The 19,183-nt window shown below is 36.4% G+C and overlaps 1 protein-coding gene across 8 annotated transcripts in view; it reads left to right on the top strand.

The window, feature by feature from the left end:
* AKAP6 (A-kinase anchoring protein 6) overlaps nucleotides 1–19,183 on the top strand; it is a 504,258-nt gene that overhangs the window by 383,277 nt on the left and 101,798 nt on the right. For all 8 annotated transcript variants that reach the window (XR_001594257.2, XM_036239030.1, XM_016123631.2 and 5 more), the window contains one exon: nucleotides 10,101–10,221. Coding sequence is in view for 7 of the 8 variants with exons in the window: in XM_036239030.1 (XP_036094923.1) it covers nucleotides 10,101–10,221 (121 nt within the window). In the remaining variant the exon portion in view is untranslated. The remainder of the gene's footprint in view (nucleotides 1–10,100; nucleotides 10,222–19,183) is intronic.

Raw genomic sequence — 19,183 nt, 5'->3', positions numbered from 1 at the left:
CAGGGCTCATGGAAGATAGAGCTTGATTCTGATGGTGAGGAGGAGGAGGAGGAATTGGAGCAGGTCAAGAAAGACAGCAGGGCGAGAAAAGACCCTGAAGATAATTTTTGAAGCAAGGTCAGGAGAAGAGCTGTTCCATTTAATCTGAACAAATGTATTTGAGCATCCACAAAGGCAGACCACAGTCTCTGCCTTCATGAGTGCTAGCAAGAGAGTCTAGCAAGAGAGTGCTATTATGCTAGTATTTGCCTGTGCAATGAGAGAAAAGGGGAAACAGAATGTGCTATTGGATATCCAAGCAAATGGGATGGGCCCCATGGGGGCTGTGTCTTTTGTGTTTACTACACTCTGCCCGGTGTCTGGTGCAGGGCCTGCAAAGTGTTAGGTGCTCAGTGAATGAATGGATACATGAGTGAATAATTAAAATTAATCTGGGGCTTAGAGAAAGGGAGCATAGGTCTGAATCATCAGACGGCCTGCTGTTCTGTATGACTAGACAACAGGGTAGAAAGTTGGAAGGGTGTAAAATATAAATCTTGGGGAGAAGGTGAAGTCCTGATCCTGGAGTTAATCATTGAGTTCATGGTTCTTAACCAGGATAGTGCATCAAAATCACTTGTGGAGTTTTTAAGCTGAAAAATGCCTGCCCGCCCTACCCTGATGAAAATTCTGATTCGATAGGTAGGAGTAGGCCAAAATATGATTACGTTCTAATGCCCACTTGCAGTTGAGAACCATTGCTCTAGTGGTTTTCAAAATATGGTCTCTGAACCAGCAGCGTCAACATCTCCTGGGTATTTATTAGAAATGCCAAGTCTAGGCCCCACTCCAGATCTACTACATTGGAAAGCCTGGAGGTCAGGACCAGAAATCTTTGTTTAACAAGCCCTCCAGGTGATTCTTCTGCAGCTTGAGAAACACCACCATAGTCTTTGGAGATTTTAAGTCAGAGATTAACGGAAAATGTGGAGACTAGATTAGAAACAAAAGCCAGAATGAATTAATAAACCTTGATGACCCATCGGCTGAGGGGAACGATGCTCCATTGGCTTGCTCAAGGAGGAGAAAAAAAATAGGAGGCTTTGGATTCAAGTGACTTTGATGTCATTCAACATTTAATATTTATTGAGCTATGATTAAATGAAGCTATAGTAGACACTGGGGAGGTAGAGGCAATGGGACACAAGGGTGGTCAGGTGTATGAAAATCGGTAAAGCCTTTCAAGAGAAGTTTCATGGAGAATGGCCCAGGGTCAGAAGTGACAATTTAGAGTGTGTCTCACAGATGAGGCAGTGTGTACAAACAACTGGAACCACTAAAAGATGTCAAGCGTGACTAGATTGGCAGTTTTGAAACAACATTCTGGCAGCAGTGTGGAGAATAGATTGGCAAGGACAAGACTAGACAATGCTTAATTAATAAGCTATTCTAGGCATCCAGGTGAGAAATAGGGCCTGAGCTAAGATAACAACAATGGAAACTGAAAGAAGGAAGTTTAACTGACAGGCCTTGGTGACCAGAGTGGATGGAGGAGGGACTTCATGGGAGTGAGTGTTAAAGAATGGATCTCCATGTTTCAGGCTTTATGTATTCTGGCAGATGGACGTGCCACTTGCTGAGGTGGTGAATGCAGAGAAGGAGCAGAAGGAGGGGGGAAGAAGCTGAGTGTAGTTCTTTTGAGGGTCTGTGGAACATCCAAGTAGAAATGCCCAGGAAGTGGGTCTGAAGCTCAGGAACGATTTGGGCTCCTCAACCAGCAACAAGGGCAATGTAGTGACTATGGGATAGCAGAGGCTGAGGGAGGTAAGAGCATACCTTTTGGTAGTCTATCCTCTCATATCAGGTGGACATAAAATTATCTTTAAGGGTGCTTAAAGAAATATAAAATCTGAACAGAGCAATTATTAGTAAGGAGATTGAGTCAGTAATCAAAAATCTTCCAATAGAGAAAAAGTCCAAGACAAGATACCTTCACTGGTGAATTCTACCAGACATTCAGAGAATAATTAACCCTAATTCTTCTCAAACTTTTCGAAAAAACACGAGAAGAGGGAACTCTTCCAAATTCATTTTATAAGGCCAGCATTATTACCCTAATACCAGAACTAGGCAAGGATACTATGAGAAAAGATCCCTGATGTCCCTGATGAACACAGATGCAAAAATCAACAAAATAATAGCAAACCACTTAACCATATATTAAAAGAATCATACAACATGATCAAATAAGATTTATTCCAGGGATCAAGGATGATTTAACATCCACAAGTCAATCAATGTGATATACCACATTAACAAAATGAAGGATAAAAATCATATGATCATCTTAATAGATGCAGGAAAAGCATGTGACAAACTTCAACATTCATTATAATAAAAAGTCTGAACAAAATGACTAGAGAGGGAACTTACTTCTACATAATGAAGGCCAAATATGACAGGCCCGCAGCTAACATTATGCCCCATGATTTAATGCTAAAAGCCTTTCCTTTAAGATGAGAAAAGATGTCCACTTTGGCTACTTATATTCAACGTAGTATTCGAAGTCCTAGCCAGAGCAGTCAGGCAAGGAAAAGAAAGAAAAGGCACCTAAATTGGAAAGGAAGAAATAAAACTATCACTATTTGCAGATGACATTACATATAGAAAACCCTAAAGACTTTATCAAAAACTGGTAGAACTAATAAACAAATTCACTGAAGTTGCAGAATACAAAATTAATATACAAAAATCTGTTGTGTTTCTATACATTAGTAACAAACTATCAGAAAGAAAAATAAAGAAAACAATCTCATTTACATTTGTATCATAAAGAATAAAATACTTAGGAATATATTTAACCAAGGAAGTGAAAGATCTGTAACTGAAAACTACAAGATATTAATGAAAGAAACTGAGGAAATCACATGTAAATGGAAAGATAGTCCATGCTCATGGATTGAAAGGATTAATATTGTTACAATGTCCATACTACCCAAAATGATCTTGCAAAAGAAGAACAAAGTTGGAGGCATTACTCTTCCTGATTTTAAACTGTATTACAAAGCTATAGTAGTTAAAACAGTATGGTATTAGTATACAAACACACATAGATTAATGGAACAGAATAGGGAGCCCAGAAATAAACCCATGCATCTGTGGTCAATTAATTTATGACAAATGAGCCAAGTATATACAATGGGGAAAGGACAATTTCTTCAATAAACTGTGTTGGTAAAATCGGAAAATTACATGCAAAAGAATGAAACTTGACCACTCTCTTATACCATACACAAAAATTTACTCAAAATGGATTAAATATTTGAACATAAGACCTGAAACCATAAAGTTCTTGGAAGAAAATGTAGGTGGTAAGCTCCTCGTCATAGGTTTTTATGGTGATTTTTTGAGACTGACACCAAAAGCAAAAGGAACAAGAGCAAAAATAAGTAAGTGGGACTACATCGTACTAAAAAGCTTCTGTACATACAGCAAAGGAAACAATCAACAAAATGAAAAGACAACCTACCTAATGGAAGATAATATTTGTAAATCATACATCTGATAAGTAGCTAATATACAAAATCTATAAAGAACTTATACAACTCAGTAGCAGAAAAACAAATAATTCAACTTAAAAAAATGAGCAGAAGATCGTCTTTCCAAAGAAGACATTAAATCTTTGAAAACCAGTGAGGCTTGAGGTGGAGGTAGTTCCTGTATAAAAGGGTGGGATGCCCAACCCACACTAGTATGCCAGTAGCAAGTTTGGATTCGGTCCTCTCTACACACAGATAATGACATAGGAAGGTTTATGTTTGTTTTTGTTTTTGTTTTAACAACATCATTTCTGCTTTGTCTTCTGAAGTATGGTTTCCCTATTTGTGTTAGAATCACTACCTATTCTAAAAGTTTCAGAATGTTTTCAGCTCTTTGACTAAAGCTTAGCCCACATATTATCTTAAAATTTAGAAAAAGGTTTGACTTCCTAACAGCCTCACAGAATCCTCTAAATACATTCAGAAATACACATTGATATTTCTAATTTTATGGCTAATCTTGGAGGTTTGATTTTTTTTGCTTTGTTTTATGGCTTTTATTTTAATAACAAATGTTTATGAATAGACAGTTCATGGGTCCATGAGAAAGTGGGGCCAATCCTAAACAAATTCGTAGAGTTGATTTTTTCTCAGGCATTTTTACATGTACATGGGTATATATGAGAATTGAGAAAATTACTGCTGGAAAGAACTCCATATTCCTTTTTACTTATTAATGGCAAATGCAGGCTGCTTTTCTCATGAGGAACTTGCTCATGAATTTTCATTCAAAATAGTAAATTAGTGTCCACACTTTAATATGTTTAGAGTGGAAAGGGATTCTACATGCAACTGTGCATATATCAGATTCCATGTCTGGAACGCTAAATTTTGTTCTTTAATGATATGATGATTGAGCTCGATGCCACTATTGCACCTCCCTTCTGTGCTTACGTGCCTCATGGAGTAGAGGATAACAGGAAATTCTGATCTATTATTAGTATTTCATTTGAGTAAACTTCTTAAACTATATTTTTGCAAGATTTTGTTACCACTTTAGTGTCTTTTTTTTTTTTTTTTTTTTTTGAAAACCAGAGGCACACTTCCTTGAGCAAATAATGTGAACACTGAATACTTAGTGAATATTTGAGGGAAGAATCGATATGCTATAGAAGCTAGGAAAATTGGATCATTTAATAGAAGTCCCAGTATAGATAAGCTGGTATTTCAGGAACTGGCCTTGTGTTTTTAGATGCGTTGGTGTGAAATGAACCATTAAGCATATAAAAGATGGATTCTTAAATGCTCCAAAATATATATTCCTTGGCCTTAGCAGCAAAACCACCAGGGCTTTTTAGCATTATCTTTTCTTCAACCAATAATTTCTCTATTTTGATGATTTCTTCATTTGGTTGTCTCTTTTAATCAAAATTCCTTAGTGGAACCTCATATATTCACACACACCTCCCATCGATTTCACTTGGGTGAAACTTTATCTTTTAAGCAAAGTTTAAGTTGAAATGTTCAGTTAATGATGCTCACTTTAAATACCAAAGGCTGAATGCATTTATGTTCAAACACTTAGCTAGTCAAACATAACTCCCATCAGGGTTTAGAGGACGGATTATTTCTTAAACTATGCCAGCCTCACTATATTGCTATCCAATATGTAGAAAAAATGATGCTAAATAAACTTGTTAGCATTTTATTTCTGTGGTAGAAGGAACTGGAATATTTTTAACCTTAAAAAAAAGGCGGAGAAAATGGTAAATAAGATGTTGGGAAATACTTTAGGCAATTACCTATAGTAGTTGACCTAAACTTAGAAATAAACACTGAAGAAAAATTTGCCTATTTATTTCTCCATTGCCTTGTCCTTGTCTCTATTAGATCCTCAAACTATGGAATAAATACATTCAGAATTCTATATTTGTCCAAAAAAAAAAAAAAACTGACTTTGGATTAGAAGATTTTTCTCCTCATAGCATGATTAAACTTTTAAACCTCTTAAAATGCGAATGTTATACCTACAACAGAATGTCCAACTCTTTTATTATTATGGCAATTTAAAAGAAAATATCTGAAAGAATACAATTCTTTCATAGACTATATGTGAGTTTGCTTTGTACAACCTCATAGAGAACATAACATATTCATAGAGTACTGAAAAGGTCCTTTTTGAGAACTTTTAACATGTAAGAGATTATATATTTGAGTGAATGACTTGATATAAACCCAAACACAATTACAAGGAAAATTTTATGAGGGAAATCCTTCTACAAGAGTAGTTCTCATTCTTACATCTTTTATAAGATTCTAGGCTCCTTGGCACAATTTCGATTACCTTTCTCCCTTCTAAAAAGAGAGACTAGAGTCACCAGGAATTCAAGAAAAGAAACTGGTTTGGAATCCAGCTTGCAGAATCGGCATATTCTTCAAAGGGATATAGAACTGTTAACTAGTTTCATGCTACCCTTGATAAATTCACTCATCTATCATATTTTCTGTTGTCCTTTACGGTAGCTGGCACTTTTCCTAGAAGACATTGTCTTTTATAAAGTCATTTGAAAAACACTTAGCATACCTTTGCAGGTAATGTAAATATAAAAAAAGCAAACTACTTCCTTATTTAAGAATTTTCCTGATATTGTGAGCACAGTAAATTCTAGTCATTTCAGAAGGTTTCAAAAAAACCAGCAAAGAAATTCTAAGTTAATTGCCAACTCGCTACAAGTTATATATTTGATTTCACTAAATTTGGAAAACTGGCCAGTCTTTCCTAAGCTGTGAATTAACACGTAACCAAGAATCTGAAATCAGGCACAAATATTTTTTAAAAATGTTTTTTCTCTTCAGTGTTTGGACCTTATGAGAATTTGTTGTTTGGAAAACACTGGTGCTGATCCCACTACACTACTGAAACAAAATATGGAACCAAAACATTTACTGCATCTAATAAGCTGAAGCCTAAATATTCTCAGCTAGGATGAAAACAGATAAGACTGGAGAAAGAATGAATGCAGTGCCTGTGTTAGGTTCATACGCCATTTGCAGGTCTCCAGTGTGGACCATGTGAGAAGGAGCCTGAGGTGCATTTAATTAGAAGAAAAGGCTTTTGTTTTGAAAGCAGAGTAATAGGAGGGAACAGCTCAATGGCTATAAAGACATGGTAAAGAGCTAATAAAAAAATTCCCATGGTTCTGAACATTTTATCATTCTGTACATATTTTTTATTTGTTTATAACCTACTTCTGAATCTCCTTTAATTTTCATCAGAGAAAAGAGGAGGATGAAAAAAGAATGGGAAGGCAACTTACACTAACAGAATCTATAGCATCTAGTCGTTCTAAGTAAGCAAATACACCGTTATCATATACTGAAGACAAAATCTCACCTTTAGAATGAGTGAAGAAGCCTGTCCATGGTACACTCCTAGCTTTGGTATTGGCATTTGGGGACAAGATACTATTATATTTGTCACATACTCCTCTTCTGCAGTCATTTTGCCCAACTAAAGGTTTTGGTTTCATGATCTACATTCAGAGATCATCATTCACCAGCTTCTGTGGTGGGCATTAGGGAAGCAAAGATAAAATACATCCCTTGCCCTTGAATTTAGTCATAAGCAAAGTTTCTCTCTCTCTCTCTCTCTCTCTCTCTCTCTCTCTCTCTCTCTCTCTCTCTCTCTCTCTCTCTCTCTCTCTCTCTCTTTTTTTTTTATCATACACCAATGAGAAGAAAAACGGGCTTCTTTGTTTTCTCTTACTGACCAACAATTTTTATGAGACATCCTAAACACATACTTCCTGGTAAAGCAAGCAAAAAAAAAAAACTTGCTTTAAGATCAGAGTTCAGGCTCTTAAACACAATGCTTATAGTTTCCCCTAATAAATTAACATTCTTTTTTTAGAGTACAACTCTTGGGATAAATGCTGTTTTTTCAGATTTCCTATTCCTTGCCCTTCTTTTGGACAAGCATATTGCACAATCTGAACAGAAAGAGGGCTTACATGATCATATGATTCTGGGATGCAGTGAGGTCCCCTGGCTTAGTGTGGCCCGTAGGTGCAGGCTGGCTGGGTTCATTGAAACGGGTCTCCCCCTGGACGTTATGAGGTTGTCCTTCACAGAGGGCTTTTGCTGAGTTGTTATCTCTTGGCTTGGTCAGGAGGTATTTCCTACTGACTGAAGCCTCATCTCAGCCCCTACTGGTCCTGCCAGTTCTCTGAAGTCTGGCTTCAGAGGCCCCATGGCTCTCTTGGAGATCATTGTGCAATGCCACCGTCAAGTTTACTGGCTGAACTTCTAGAAACCTCAAGGGGTGGGGGTGAGGGATGAGCAAACAGGTCAACAAAGGGGGTCCTGACCAAAGATCTCTCTCTGACTGCAACATCCCCACTCTGGGTTCTTGTGAGGACTTTGATTAAGGCAGTCTCTTCCCAGACTCCCTAGTGGGGATTGTTGCTGACACTCTTGTGCTTTTGGCTTTCCCTTCAATCTGTCTCACATGCCTTTCGTCTAGGTCTTAGGCCAAGAGATGGGAAGACTCACCTGTTCCTCTTACCTTCATTTCCTTCTTATTCCCCAAGTCCACTGAGGTGGAAGGGGTGAGATTTTTATTTCCTTTCCCTTTTGCTTTTCATATTACCCTGGATTATACTCTCCTAATCAGGGGCAGGGCGGGGGTGGGGACGGGGTGAGGAGGTCACATTCCATCTTTCCCCTGTCTTTACAGTTAAAATACGGGAGGGTACAAGGAGAAATGATGACCATAATTCAGAAGGTATTTCTAAATGATTATACCTATCATATGAACAAATGTTTATTAGTCATTCCTTATTTGTCACTCACAAAGTTTGTAATAAAGAAAGTTTCATGGTTTACTTGTCCTTGTTATAGTGGTTTTTGTTTGTCTTTTAGTATTTTGAAATGAGATACTATTTGCAGATTTCACATCTATGCCGGAAGCCCTTGCCATTCGAAGTAAAGTCTATGACCAGCAGCATTGCCAGTTGCCAGTATCTGTTAAAAATGTAAGATCGCAGGCCCCACCCTAGAACTACTAAATCAATACCTGTGTTTCAGCAAGGTCCTCAGCTATACCATATGCACATTAAAGTTTGAGAAGCTCTGCTCCAGGCCACCATAGCCTTACTGAAGGTTTTGGCTGCATCAACTATCCCCATTATCAACATTCACGAAACATTTATTAATCAATTCTACATGTTAGCCGATGAAGATCCTTGCCCTTGGGTGCTTATGGTCCTAGTCAAGGATCTTTATAATTATGGTAAAGGAATTAAAATAAAATAGGCAATTCTAGGTTTAGTCTCTCTCCTCCATCACCAGACACAGCTTAACTTTTTTATTGACAGATCTATTAAGATTAAGTTGTAAGTTTTGAAAAGTGGATGTTCGTTTTCTTGGAAAGCAGTCATTTAATGTATAGACACAGGAACAAGGTGGTAATAAGATACTTACTTGATAAATGCAGATTCATGCCTGAGGCTGCTGCTTCACTAATACTGATAGGGTTTTGTTCAGTTACAATTTGATAAGACTCTAGAATTTATTTTAGGGGGATGATTTTGGGGGGGAAGGACAAAGTCATAGCTTTTCATCTGCACTTTTATTTTCTGATCACAATGTTTTAGAAGAATCTTGGCTTTACTTATTCACCAGGCTTTCAATAGAGAATCACATTAATCCTTTTAAGCTTCTTATTCTAATGATTTATTTTGTTGAAAACCATAGTGATCCTCCTTTGAATTTTAATGATTGCTGCCTATTCAAAGATTCATTGTTTTGACTTCCTGTCCTTACCTTTGTTTCCTACATGTCTGTGGGGAACACCTGTCTAATACTGGATCTGCCCCTGGTTCTCACTGGCTTACCAGAGTCACTCAAGCCTATCTGAGTGTTAAGCTGAAATGCTGGCTACTCATCCATGACAATAAATGTAGGATATATGTTTGCAGAGATAGGCAGATAGACAGCAGAGGGAAAGATAGATGATTGAGTCATTTCCCAGTGAAAAATAATATTTTGGATATTATAGTGTATTATGATCATTATAGAGAAATAAGTTAAATTAGTAATCTTAATCATAAAGCTATTTGGGATGCAATATCTATGGGAAATCTAGTAGATGAGAAAGGGGTCTAAATTTTGAGGGTGCTGTTTTTACCCCGAATTCTGGACCACGTAACCTTCATAAGGCACTGGCCGTCCATTTCTCATTGTTAAATATGACAATGCTCTTTTTCAAGGATGTAGTAGTAGTCATTTTCTTCAAGTGCTGCAGATCCTCAGAAAGGGTTAGCAAATGGAAATTACCATGATAACATCTTAAGTATGAGCATCGGAACTTCATGTTATGATTTCAAAATCTAAGAAGTGGCTATGTCACAAGCTTGAGTTCCTATTTCACCCACTGTGTAACCACACAGAGAATTTTTTCCCTTCTCTTTTTATAGGTATCACCTAGGAGCATCACGGGTTTTCAAGAATGTATTATTCTAATATGAGATTTTAACAACTACACTGTATTTATGCATAATACATTTTGTGCCTTATCTTTAGGCTTCTGGACTTTGATTCAGAATATCAGGAGCTCTGGGATTGGCTGATTGACATGGAGTCCCTCGTGATGGACAGCCACGACCTGATGATGTCAGAGGAGCAGCAGCAGCATCTTTACAAGGTTAGAGCTGCTCTTCTTGCCTTTACCTTGCTGTGGAAGATCTGATTAGCCTGACAAGTCTCTCTCTCTTCCTCCCTCCAACCCCCCTCTGGATATCTTTGCGTTCTTTGTATGTATCATGGTGTCTATTAGAATTCCCTTCCCTGTCCCCAAACTCATTTCCATCCCTGGTGTGCTGACAGGCTGCACCGACATCATAATTGCAAGAAAGTTCCCTTTATCACATTCTATTTGGTGTAATTCTATAGAAGGACAAAGATTTATCTTCAAGATGAATAGCAATAAATGAAACTGCATTAATAAATAGACTGAAACAAAATGAAAGATAAATGGACTGGTAATGTTTAACAAAATGTGTTTTGATTGGAGCACTCAGGTAGATTCTATCCATTCCTCATATGCGCCCAGAGGAAAAAGAAATTTGCCTTCAGTTTGGCTTGCTGCTTTTAGGGTACAGAGCTTGTCCGATTTAATGTTTATTAGTGATACATAGAGCAGACATTGTCATATTAAGTCAATACATTTGCGTGTGATTTAAGAAAACTGACTTGGAACTCACATATTGATTGCAGGCAATCCATCTAATAACTATCTATATTGTTTTCCGTGTCTGCTAATTCACCCTTAGCCTACTGTGTTTTACCAGTTCTACTTAAATAGTCTGAGAAGTTCTTACAAACAGCCACGTGATTTTGACTGAAAAAATGGTTGCAAGATTCTTCACAGTGTCTGAAAAAGCTGTTGGGGAATGTAGAGGGACCTTCCACTGAAATATCAGACTGCAGTAAATCTTCCTCATTTAGGCAATTTTTATTGGAGTAATTCTGACAGTTGTCATCCTTGAATTGCTTTGAGCATATGGCATATTTCAAAGAGCAGATTGTGAATCATAAAAAATAAAATTAATAACTAACCACAGAATCAGCAACAGTATAATGACAAGAAACAACTACCCTGTAGCTTTTTAAAATTTCTTATAGAATAAGAAGTGCATTCAAGGTCAAATAAAAGTTGTCTTCTTTCTTCTTCAGTTTTTATCATTTTAAGTTACAAATTATTTTAATTTTTACTTCCTCCATAAAGAGATATTTATTTGTACTTTTCAAGGGTCTGCCTGATTTTAATTAGTGTCCCCTGGGAATCATCTCAGTTAAGAGAAGATATAAGCTCCCCTGGGATTCAGCAATTGGTGATATTTTATTCCCTAAAGAATTCTGTCCAACATTAATCTAGTTTGTTTACTATTAGATATTTCCTGTATGGATAGCTGTCCACATTAACAACAAACTATCCAATATACCTTCTGACATAACATATTGTTAGAGTAACAATCTCAACCTAATGTAACTGAAGCTCAGTGATTTCACATTTCATGTCAGGATCAAGAATTAGATATGAAAAATAGTTCTAAATCTATATTAATTTGCAATATAAAATATTTGTTTTTTCTAAAACTTAAGCATTAAAAGTCAAGCCAAACAGGAAAAAATATATAAAAATAACCTAATCATAAGCTGTTATCTCAGCTTTTATTGCATTCATGCTGCCAAATAACATTTTTTTCTTCTTAATGCATTTTGTATTTTGCACATACACCACAATTTTTTTTTCAGAACAGTGCTATTCTTTGTCAAAAATCACATCCATATAATTTACATCACAATTAATAGGAAATCACTGAACAAAAAGTGCAGTCTTCTTTTTCTTATGGTTACTTGTAAGTGCTCTGCCTGAGAATTCCCATTCTGGCATATTGAAGGCCATTATTCCACCCACTCAGTACTTCCGGGTTACAGTATTTTTTTCCAAATATTTTCATATCAAGGTTCTTCATTTGTGACTCATGCCCTGTCATCATTTTTTGATTTTAGGTGTTCAGCATATCTAAGTTTATTAGACTGGCACTAACTTTGCATTTGGCTTATAAGTAAAATTAAAGATTAAGTTCAAAACCAAGGGTAAATTCTACAGGTTTGTAGACTTTCTCTTCATATAAGCCCTCAAATTATTCCAGAGGTTTGGAAACCTCCAAAGCAATCCTAAGGACATTAACTGAGGAGTAATTTAGAACTTCTGGTGGCTCCCGAATTAGAAAAACTGATGGAGGAGACTTACTTTCAAGTTTTTCCCAAGAATCCCTAGGGATTCTCAGGTTAGGTCAATATTTTCAGTGTTCCATCTCCCTGTTCTAATCTGCCTTTTCAGGAATCAGCTGAACTAATGCCTTGGCGGAGGTTTGGAGCCTGTTGCTTATAGAGACTTCTAAAAGACTGAAGCTTTTCAATTGATCCCCAGGCCTCCCTAGGCTTTCAGTACCATTTGGGACTACCTTAATCATCTTTATTCTTTAAATAAAGTACTTTTATTACCATTTCTTATCAAGAGCACTCTTAATATTTGGGACAAAACAATTTTTTGTTAGTGGGACTATCCCTTTCAGTACTGCACATTTACTGTTCACATTTCCCATCACAGTGACAATGTGACAGGCCACCCAACCCATTCGACAGCATTTCCAATGTCTCCCAACCTGTCCACATCATCTTCGTTTCTTCATATGCTTGTATAATGCCAAGAAAAGCACCTTGCACTTGTGTTCTGTACTTTGGTAAGCAAGGCACCTTATGCAATTATTGAATTACGGTTGTTCAGTTTAAAATTTAAGGATGGGAATGAAGCTCATGATCCCTGGTATTAATGAAAAGAATGAGGGTGAAACCTTTAAGAGAGATCTTTGACTGAGCATTGGTAAATCCCAAAGAACTATAGAATCATTATTTCTTTTATTATAGAATTTGAAACTTTTGTTCTGGTCTCTCTGGGGGGCCTCTCTGTGTTTCAACACTCAGCTCCTTTTCCGGCATGGATAGTCATACCCAGACCTCAATTTATGCATTGCACAGTCCTAGGTTGTTCCCCAACACCCGTGTTTGGAAATGCTGAGTTAGAGAAAATAGTAAGATGGTACTCAGTGAGAGCGAAGAATTTTTAGGTACTACCTAAACATTAGGTACTAACTTTCTGCCTTTACCTATTTATTTTATATTCTGATCTTTGCTAGAAAAATTATCTGGCCTTAACTCCTAGAGATGGAGCTACCGATAAATACCCCAGATTCTTCTTCAGCAGACCTCCTGAGTGGACGGACACCTGGGTTACCTAAAGACAGCAAAACACTCAAGGAACTTAAAAAGGAAAAGAGTTCTATTTAATTGTCAAAGAATACATTGATACAACCTGACATAATTTAAACCTTAATATTACAAGAAGCTATACAGTAGATTTTCTGTTTAAACAATTTCTTGTTATTTTTGGATGGTTGGAAATTTAAGACCATTTTCTTTTTAACTAATTTTAAACCTCAGGATCTTAAGAGCAACCTAATTCTTATTAAAAAGTAACTACTCCTTTAAATATAGTTTCGTCTTTTTGAGACAGTGAGCCATACTGCCAATGTCTTTCCTTCCCACTTTTCTCCCTTACCGAACCTCTGAATAGGGACATTCTGTGCCACTTTAAATAAACATTGGCAGTATTGTCAGCCTAGAAAACAAAAACATAGCTTTTTTCTCATTTTTTTCTTCCCTAATCTGAGGATCACCTCCAGGGAGAATTTGCTCCAACACTCTCACTTTCTTTCTCTTCATTCCTCCTACCTTCCTAAGTAGGACAGTTTAATTTGTCAAAAGTAACCACCGTGATTTTGAAAGTTCAGCTCCTATTTGTACTAGAGTGACGAAGCCAGAATTCATAATCACAGGGAGCTGTCACTCTGCTGGTCTTTATGTGCATTAACTATTAATGGAGAAATATTTAAAACCCACTTGCAAAGGAAAAGCTCCATTTTTTCATTTCTACAGATCAAAGGTGGCATTATTCTTGGGCTCAGGGAAGCTCAAGACACATCTTCCCCCATCGTATAAATTTTATAGACTGAGTGACCTGGAAGCGTTTATTCCGGCTGTTGCTGTAGCACTACCCTCAGCAGCAGACACAGCTGACTCTGGAGCGCTGCAAGGGTGTGGCCTGGCAGGGCTCTTTACCTTGCCTCAAAGGACTACCCATTCTGTGACCTGCAGGGCACAGATGACAGAGCCTCTCGCGATCCTGGGTTGGTGTGGGGCTCTAGAGTCCAAGGGTTAATTTCAAGGGCCCAATTCAGAAGTTACCGTCTGGCGATTATTGTTGTAATTGAAGGAGGGCTATTTTCAGATAACTTGAAGCTCTAAAACATCATATTCATAGATTTATTCTTTGAGTGAATGGCTTAGCTGTTCCTCACCAATAAAATATTAGATTATATGATTTCTAAGGGGTTAAATATAACCCTTCCAGCTTAAAAATAATATGAAATTAGTACCCCTTTCAACCAAGACCCTATACTTTCAAGGAATTTACACTGAATCTTTTATATTTATTTTTGAGGGTTAGTAATTCATGTAATTCTGTTTTTATGGGAAAAATTCAAATATCCTCTATATTTCTCCATTAATATAAGTATCATACAAATATATCCTGTGTACGAAAGGAAAAAGACCATTCATTTTACATAATACAATGTGCTGTTTAGATTAATTACAATTTTACTCTGCTATGGATTTGAGGTTGTTTATAATAATTCACAGGAAAATAATAAAAATATTTTAAAATAGAAACAGAAATCAGAACTGGGGAAAATATACAAAGATAAGAGTGTATTTCTGTGCAAAGTGTTAATATATAGGCTATGCATTGTAAGGTCCTACTAAAGTTGATCTCAAAATTTTATTCTGGGCTTCCTGGTGGTGAAAACAAAGAGGGAAATGTGCTCAATTGCAAAAGTTAAATTTTCCATGAGAAAAAAAATCACAATTCCTTTGAAGAAATGAAATTTATTTTGATACTTAAATATGAAAAAGATTTCTTTTTAGAATTTTTTTACTGAGAAATATTTAACCAAAATATTTCTTGCAAGTAAATTTCTAAACATAATACTTCTAACAAGAGAATTAATTATTTTTCTCTGACTCTGTTGCCAGGTAATGTTTAGAGACTTTTCACACAGCTCTCACCCAAAGGTGGCTGGCTCCTTTCAATGATCATTTGGCCAGGTGGGATTAATAATAGAGGTCATCAATATTATATATTGGAAAAAAAGGATATTAATAAAGTGAGAAAAAAAATGTAAGCATCGAAGAGAAAGAAAAATAGTTGGAATTCGTTCATACAAAGTTAACTAAACATAAAGGAGTAAAGGAGTAAAAACCATGGGTGGATGAATGAATACATAAGAAAATGTTAAAAACAAAACACAAAGAAATAAAAATAAACTAAACAATGAAAGAATTGTTTCAGAAAAAAACAGATAAGAGAAAGGGGTAAGTTTTAAAGGGGAAAATGTCACTTTGGAGAATTTGAGTGTGCGTTAAAAGACAAGCATTATCGTTTTTAGAAGAAACATGTATGGAATAGAATTAGAAATTCTAGAGAATTAGAATTATTGTGTAAAAGAAGAAAAATGTGATATAGTTGACTTGTAATTTCATTACCGTTGATGCCAACATGATGTTATTATAGCTATGAACCAATCATAGAAAACAGATTAATCGCACTATCCCTACATTTTATAAATTTACAAATCTCAACCCTCTATAATAATTCTCTTTCATTTTGTTCTAGACCATATTGGTCTAAATAACTTCATAAATGGCTTGATACCTTTATGACTGAACTTGAGCTCCTAAAAATGTAATGCTAGGCTGGTTCATAGTTCAGGTCACAGTAGCTAGGCTTAAAATAGAAAAAAATTCATTAACTTGAAAAAAAATTTTTTCACATGTTGGTGTATAGAACAGAAGTACACATCAAAAAAATTAAATTCCGTTAATTAGGCCTTATGTTGGAATTTCGGTACCAAAATTTCCTACCTCGATTGTTCAAAATGAAGCAAATTACTAGTTATTGAAGCAGTCAAGGTAAAAATGTACCAGATATATCAGGCACAAGAACCTAATGATAATTTTTTACCTCTTTCCCAGTAGATTAATTGTAGAGCTTAATTGTATGTTAGATTAAAACTCCATTAAGATAAGAAGAATATGCTTAAAATCATTATACTATTTCAAATAACATTATCTAGTCATTTTTAAAGTGATCAGAAATGAAAAAACCTAGGCTTTCTTCACCGTTATCTAGAAATGAATTTGTTGTTCCATTTTTATTAAAGTTCAAAAAGTCCTTAGATTAACTGTCACATTAATTCGAGCTTTGATGAATCAGTGTTTGCTATGAATATTTGAATTTTTTTTCTTTTCTTTTTCAAGAGAGGACAAAACTCATCCTGAAAATGTTTAGGAGAAGAAAAAGTAGATGCATATCATTTCTGAACACGATATGAAACATTGTTCACACTGGAGCTTATAATTCCTATTGAATCACTTAAAAAAAAAGAAGAAGAAGAAGAAGAAAAAGGAGGAGGATGTTAAGAGAATAGTATGCCAAGAAATAGTTGGCTCTGTGTGCAGAGGGGCAAGGAAGGGAAGCCCCGCCAGCAGTTTTTGTCTCTGGCGGGTGAGCTACTGTCCGGAAGGTGCGTTGGCTCTCTGGGCAGCCTTTGCTGTATTGTGCTGCTCCCCCTTTCCCTGGCCTGGCCTGCTCTGGCCTAGAGTGGATCAAACAAGCCGTGGGGAAAGTTCCCCTCATTTGCATCACTTCTAGACAGCCCTGTCGTACTCTTTGCTGACAGGAAATCACTGTCTTTGTCACCTTTTCTCAGGGCCCTCCTTTTGCAGAGATGGGCCATGTGACCACGCTTAATCACAGCAACAGGGCTGGCTCAGGACTCGGTGACATGTTTTCCTCAGCACTTCAATAAGCCGGGTAGAGGAGTCAGTAGGAAAGGACTACATTAATTTTAGAGTGAAAAGCTAATTAACACTTGAAGGACTAATGCTGCAACCTATGGAATTATTATTCAAATTGAAGTTAATTTATCAAAAACTTGTGAAAACTATCTCTCATAATGCAACTGTTTTAAAAAATAAACCTCGAATAGTAAGAGTTGGCTATGTTGGAGGGAGAGCCAGAAGAAGGTGGGGAGAGAGGGGCTTTGGATGAGACGGAGGAGAGGGGAAGGGGGGAGAAAGGGAGAGGGAAATCATAGCAAGCATTAACTGTGTTTGAAAAAGCAACTTAAATGGGCTAAAACTTCAACATTGGGGACTGAAAGCTGGAGCATGTAAAACGCTTACTTAGATGATATGAATAGGACACTGGCAAACAAAAGCAGCAGTGTGCTCCTAGAAAACTGTGCTTAAAGGAGTTTCCTTGGCAACAGAAATGCAGTTCCAAAAGTAGACAGAACTTTCCTCAGAAAACATACTATTAATAACAACCTTCCGGAACAACTTGGAACAATTTGACGACTTGGCAATAATAATGCCAAGTGTTCTGCAAATTAATCTAACACGTAACAGTTATGTTTCCCTTGCCCGTAATTCTACTGGGCTCTACCTAGAACTCATTGATTTTCAGTGGCACAAATGTGAAAAATATTTCTAAATGTTGTCATGGAAAAAGAAAACCAAAAGAATTGCTAATGGCCAGTGATTTTGTTCAGCCTTTTGGAACCTGCAAGAAAACTTAGTTTAGTGAGATGAGTTTATTCCGATGAAGGCTACTACATTTAATACCTCATTCCAACAAACGTGCTTCCACGAACAAAACCTGGTAAAGGGTTAAGAGCCTGGAACTTGCTGTGGTATGAAGCACATCTTGAGGCCATTGGTTATATAAATGTAACACTTCACTAAATATGTGCTGGGTGTTATTTTTAAAAGCATCATCATTTCTTGTCAGCCCAGACAATAAACTAATCTTGGACCTATTTGGCCAATGGGAATCATTTGAATTCTCCTGAAAGGCTATACGTTTGCCAGCCAAGGAAGTGTGTTCCCCTCCTCTGACCTTTCTTGAATCCTTGGATCTAAAGGTTAAAAGTAATCAATATCTCATTGCGCTGCTTGGTTTCAGGGTAATAAGTAATAACCGTCATGTTAAAATCCAAATGATTACAGATAGCACTTAAATGAGTTGACCTGTTTGGAAGCTTTTATTAATTGCAATCAGGATAATCATTAGAGTTTGCTAATAAAATTTTGGATTAAATTGCAAATATTTCAGCCTTTAACTTTTAAAAAATGACTTTTCCTTAATTAGATGTGAATATGCAGCATTCTCTCCTGTGTTGAGCTGAAGGATTTGGTTTTAACCCTACATATTTATAAATTTTGTTGTTGTTTTTTTATAAAATAAATTAGAGGAACATTTAAATTCCTTGTAAGAAAGGGCATTTGGTTCCCTGGCACCTTCAGCTTCTGAACTACTCAATACTATGTATATGTTTCAGGTCAATGAGTTAATGAAAATGTCCCTCACCTACTTTTGTGGTTATATTCATATCTGGGCTAGTCTGGTTTGAAGCTAAGAAAAAATTATATGAGGTATGATTAACTTTACAGACAACCATAGTATGAACTAGGATTTATTTATTTTCTTTTTTAAAAAAAATTACCAGTTTAAAGATGAAAACTAAGCATAGTCACTGACAAAGAGGTCTTAATATAAAAAGGAGAAATGTGAGAGTCAATGTCCCATGCAATTACACAGGGAAGGCACTGGTTACTGTAACTTTAACCACAAGGAAGTGTGTATGATACATGTACTATTGGATTCAAATAGTTACTCTTTATATCATTCTAGTTTCTATAATTTATTAGAATTTCATGCTTATATTTCTAAAGCAGGAAGGTGGTGATAGAAAGGTACTTAGATAAGATTTTGGTGATTTCTACCTGTTCAGGGTAGGCTGGTGAGCCCCTGGGGGGAAACAGCTCAACCATGGTGCTTTCACAGACAAACTCATTGACCTTCCTTCTTGTGTTTGTCTCGTTACCATGTCTAACTTCGAAGGGAGATAGATTTG

Source organism: Rousettus aegyptiacus, unplaced genomic scaffold, assembly GCF_014176215.1.
Source record: "Rousettus aegyptiacus isolate mRouAeg1 unplaced genomic scaffold, mRouAeg1.p scaffold_m13_p_3, whole genome shotgun sequence".
Taxonomy (NCBI): Eukaryota; Metazoa; Chordata; class Mammalia; order Chiroptera; family Pteropodidae; genus Rousettus; species Rousettus aegyptiacus.
The sequence above is the reverse complement of the archived record's forward strand: the minus strand, read 5'-3'. Positions and strand labels throughout refer to the sequence as shown.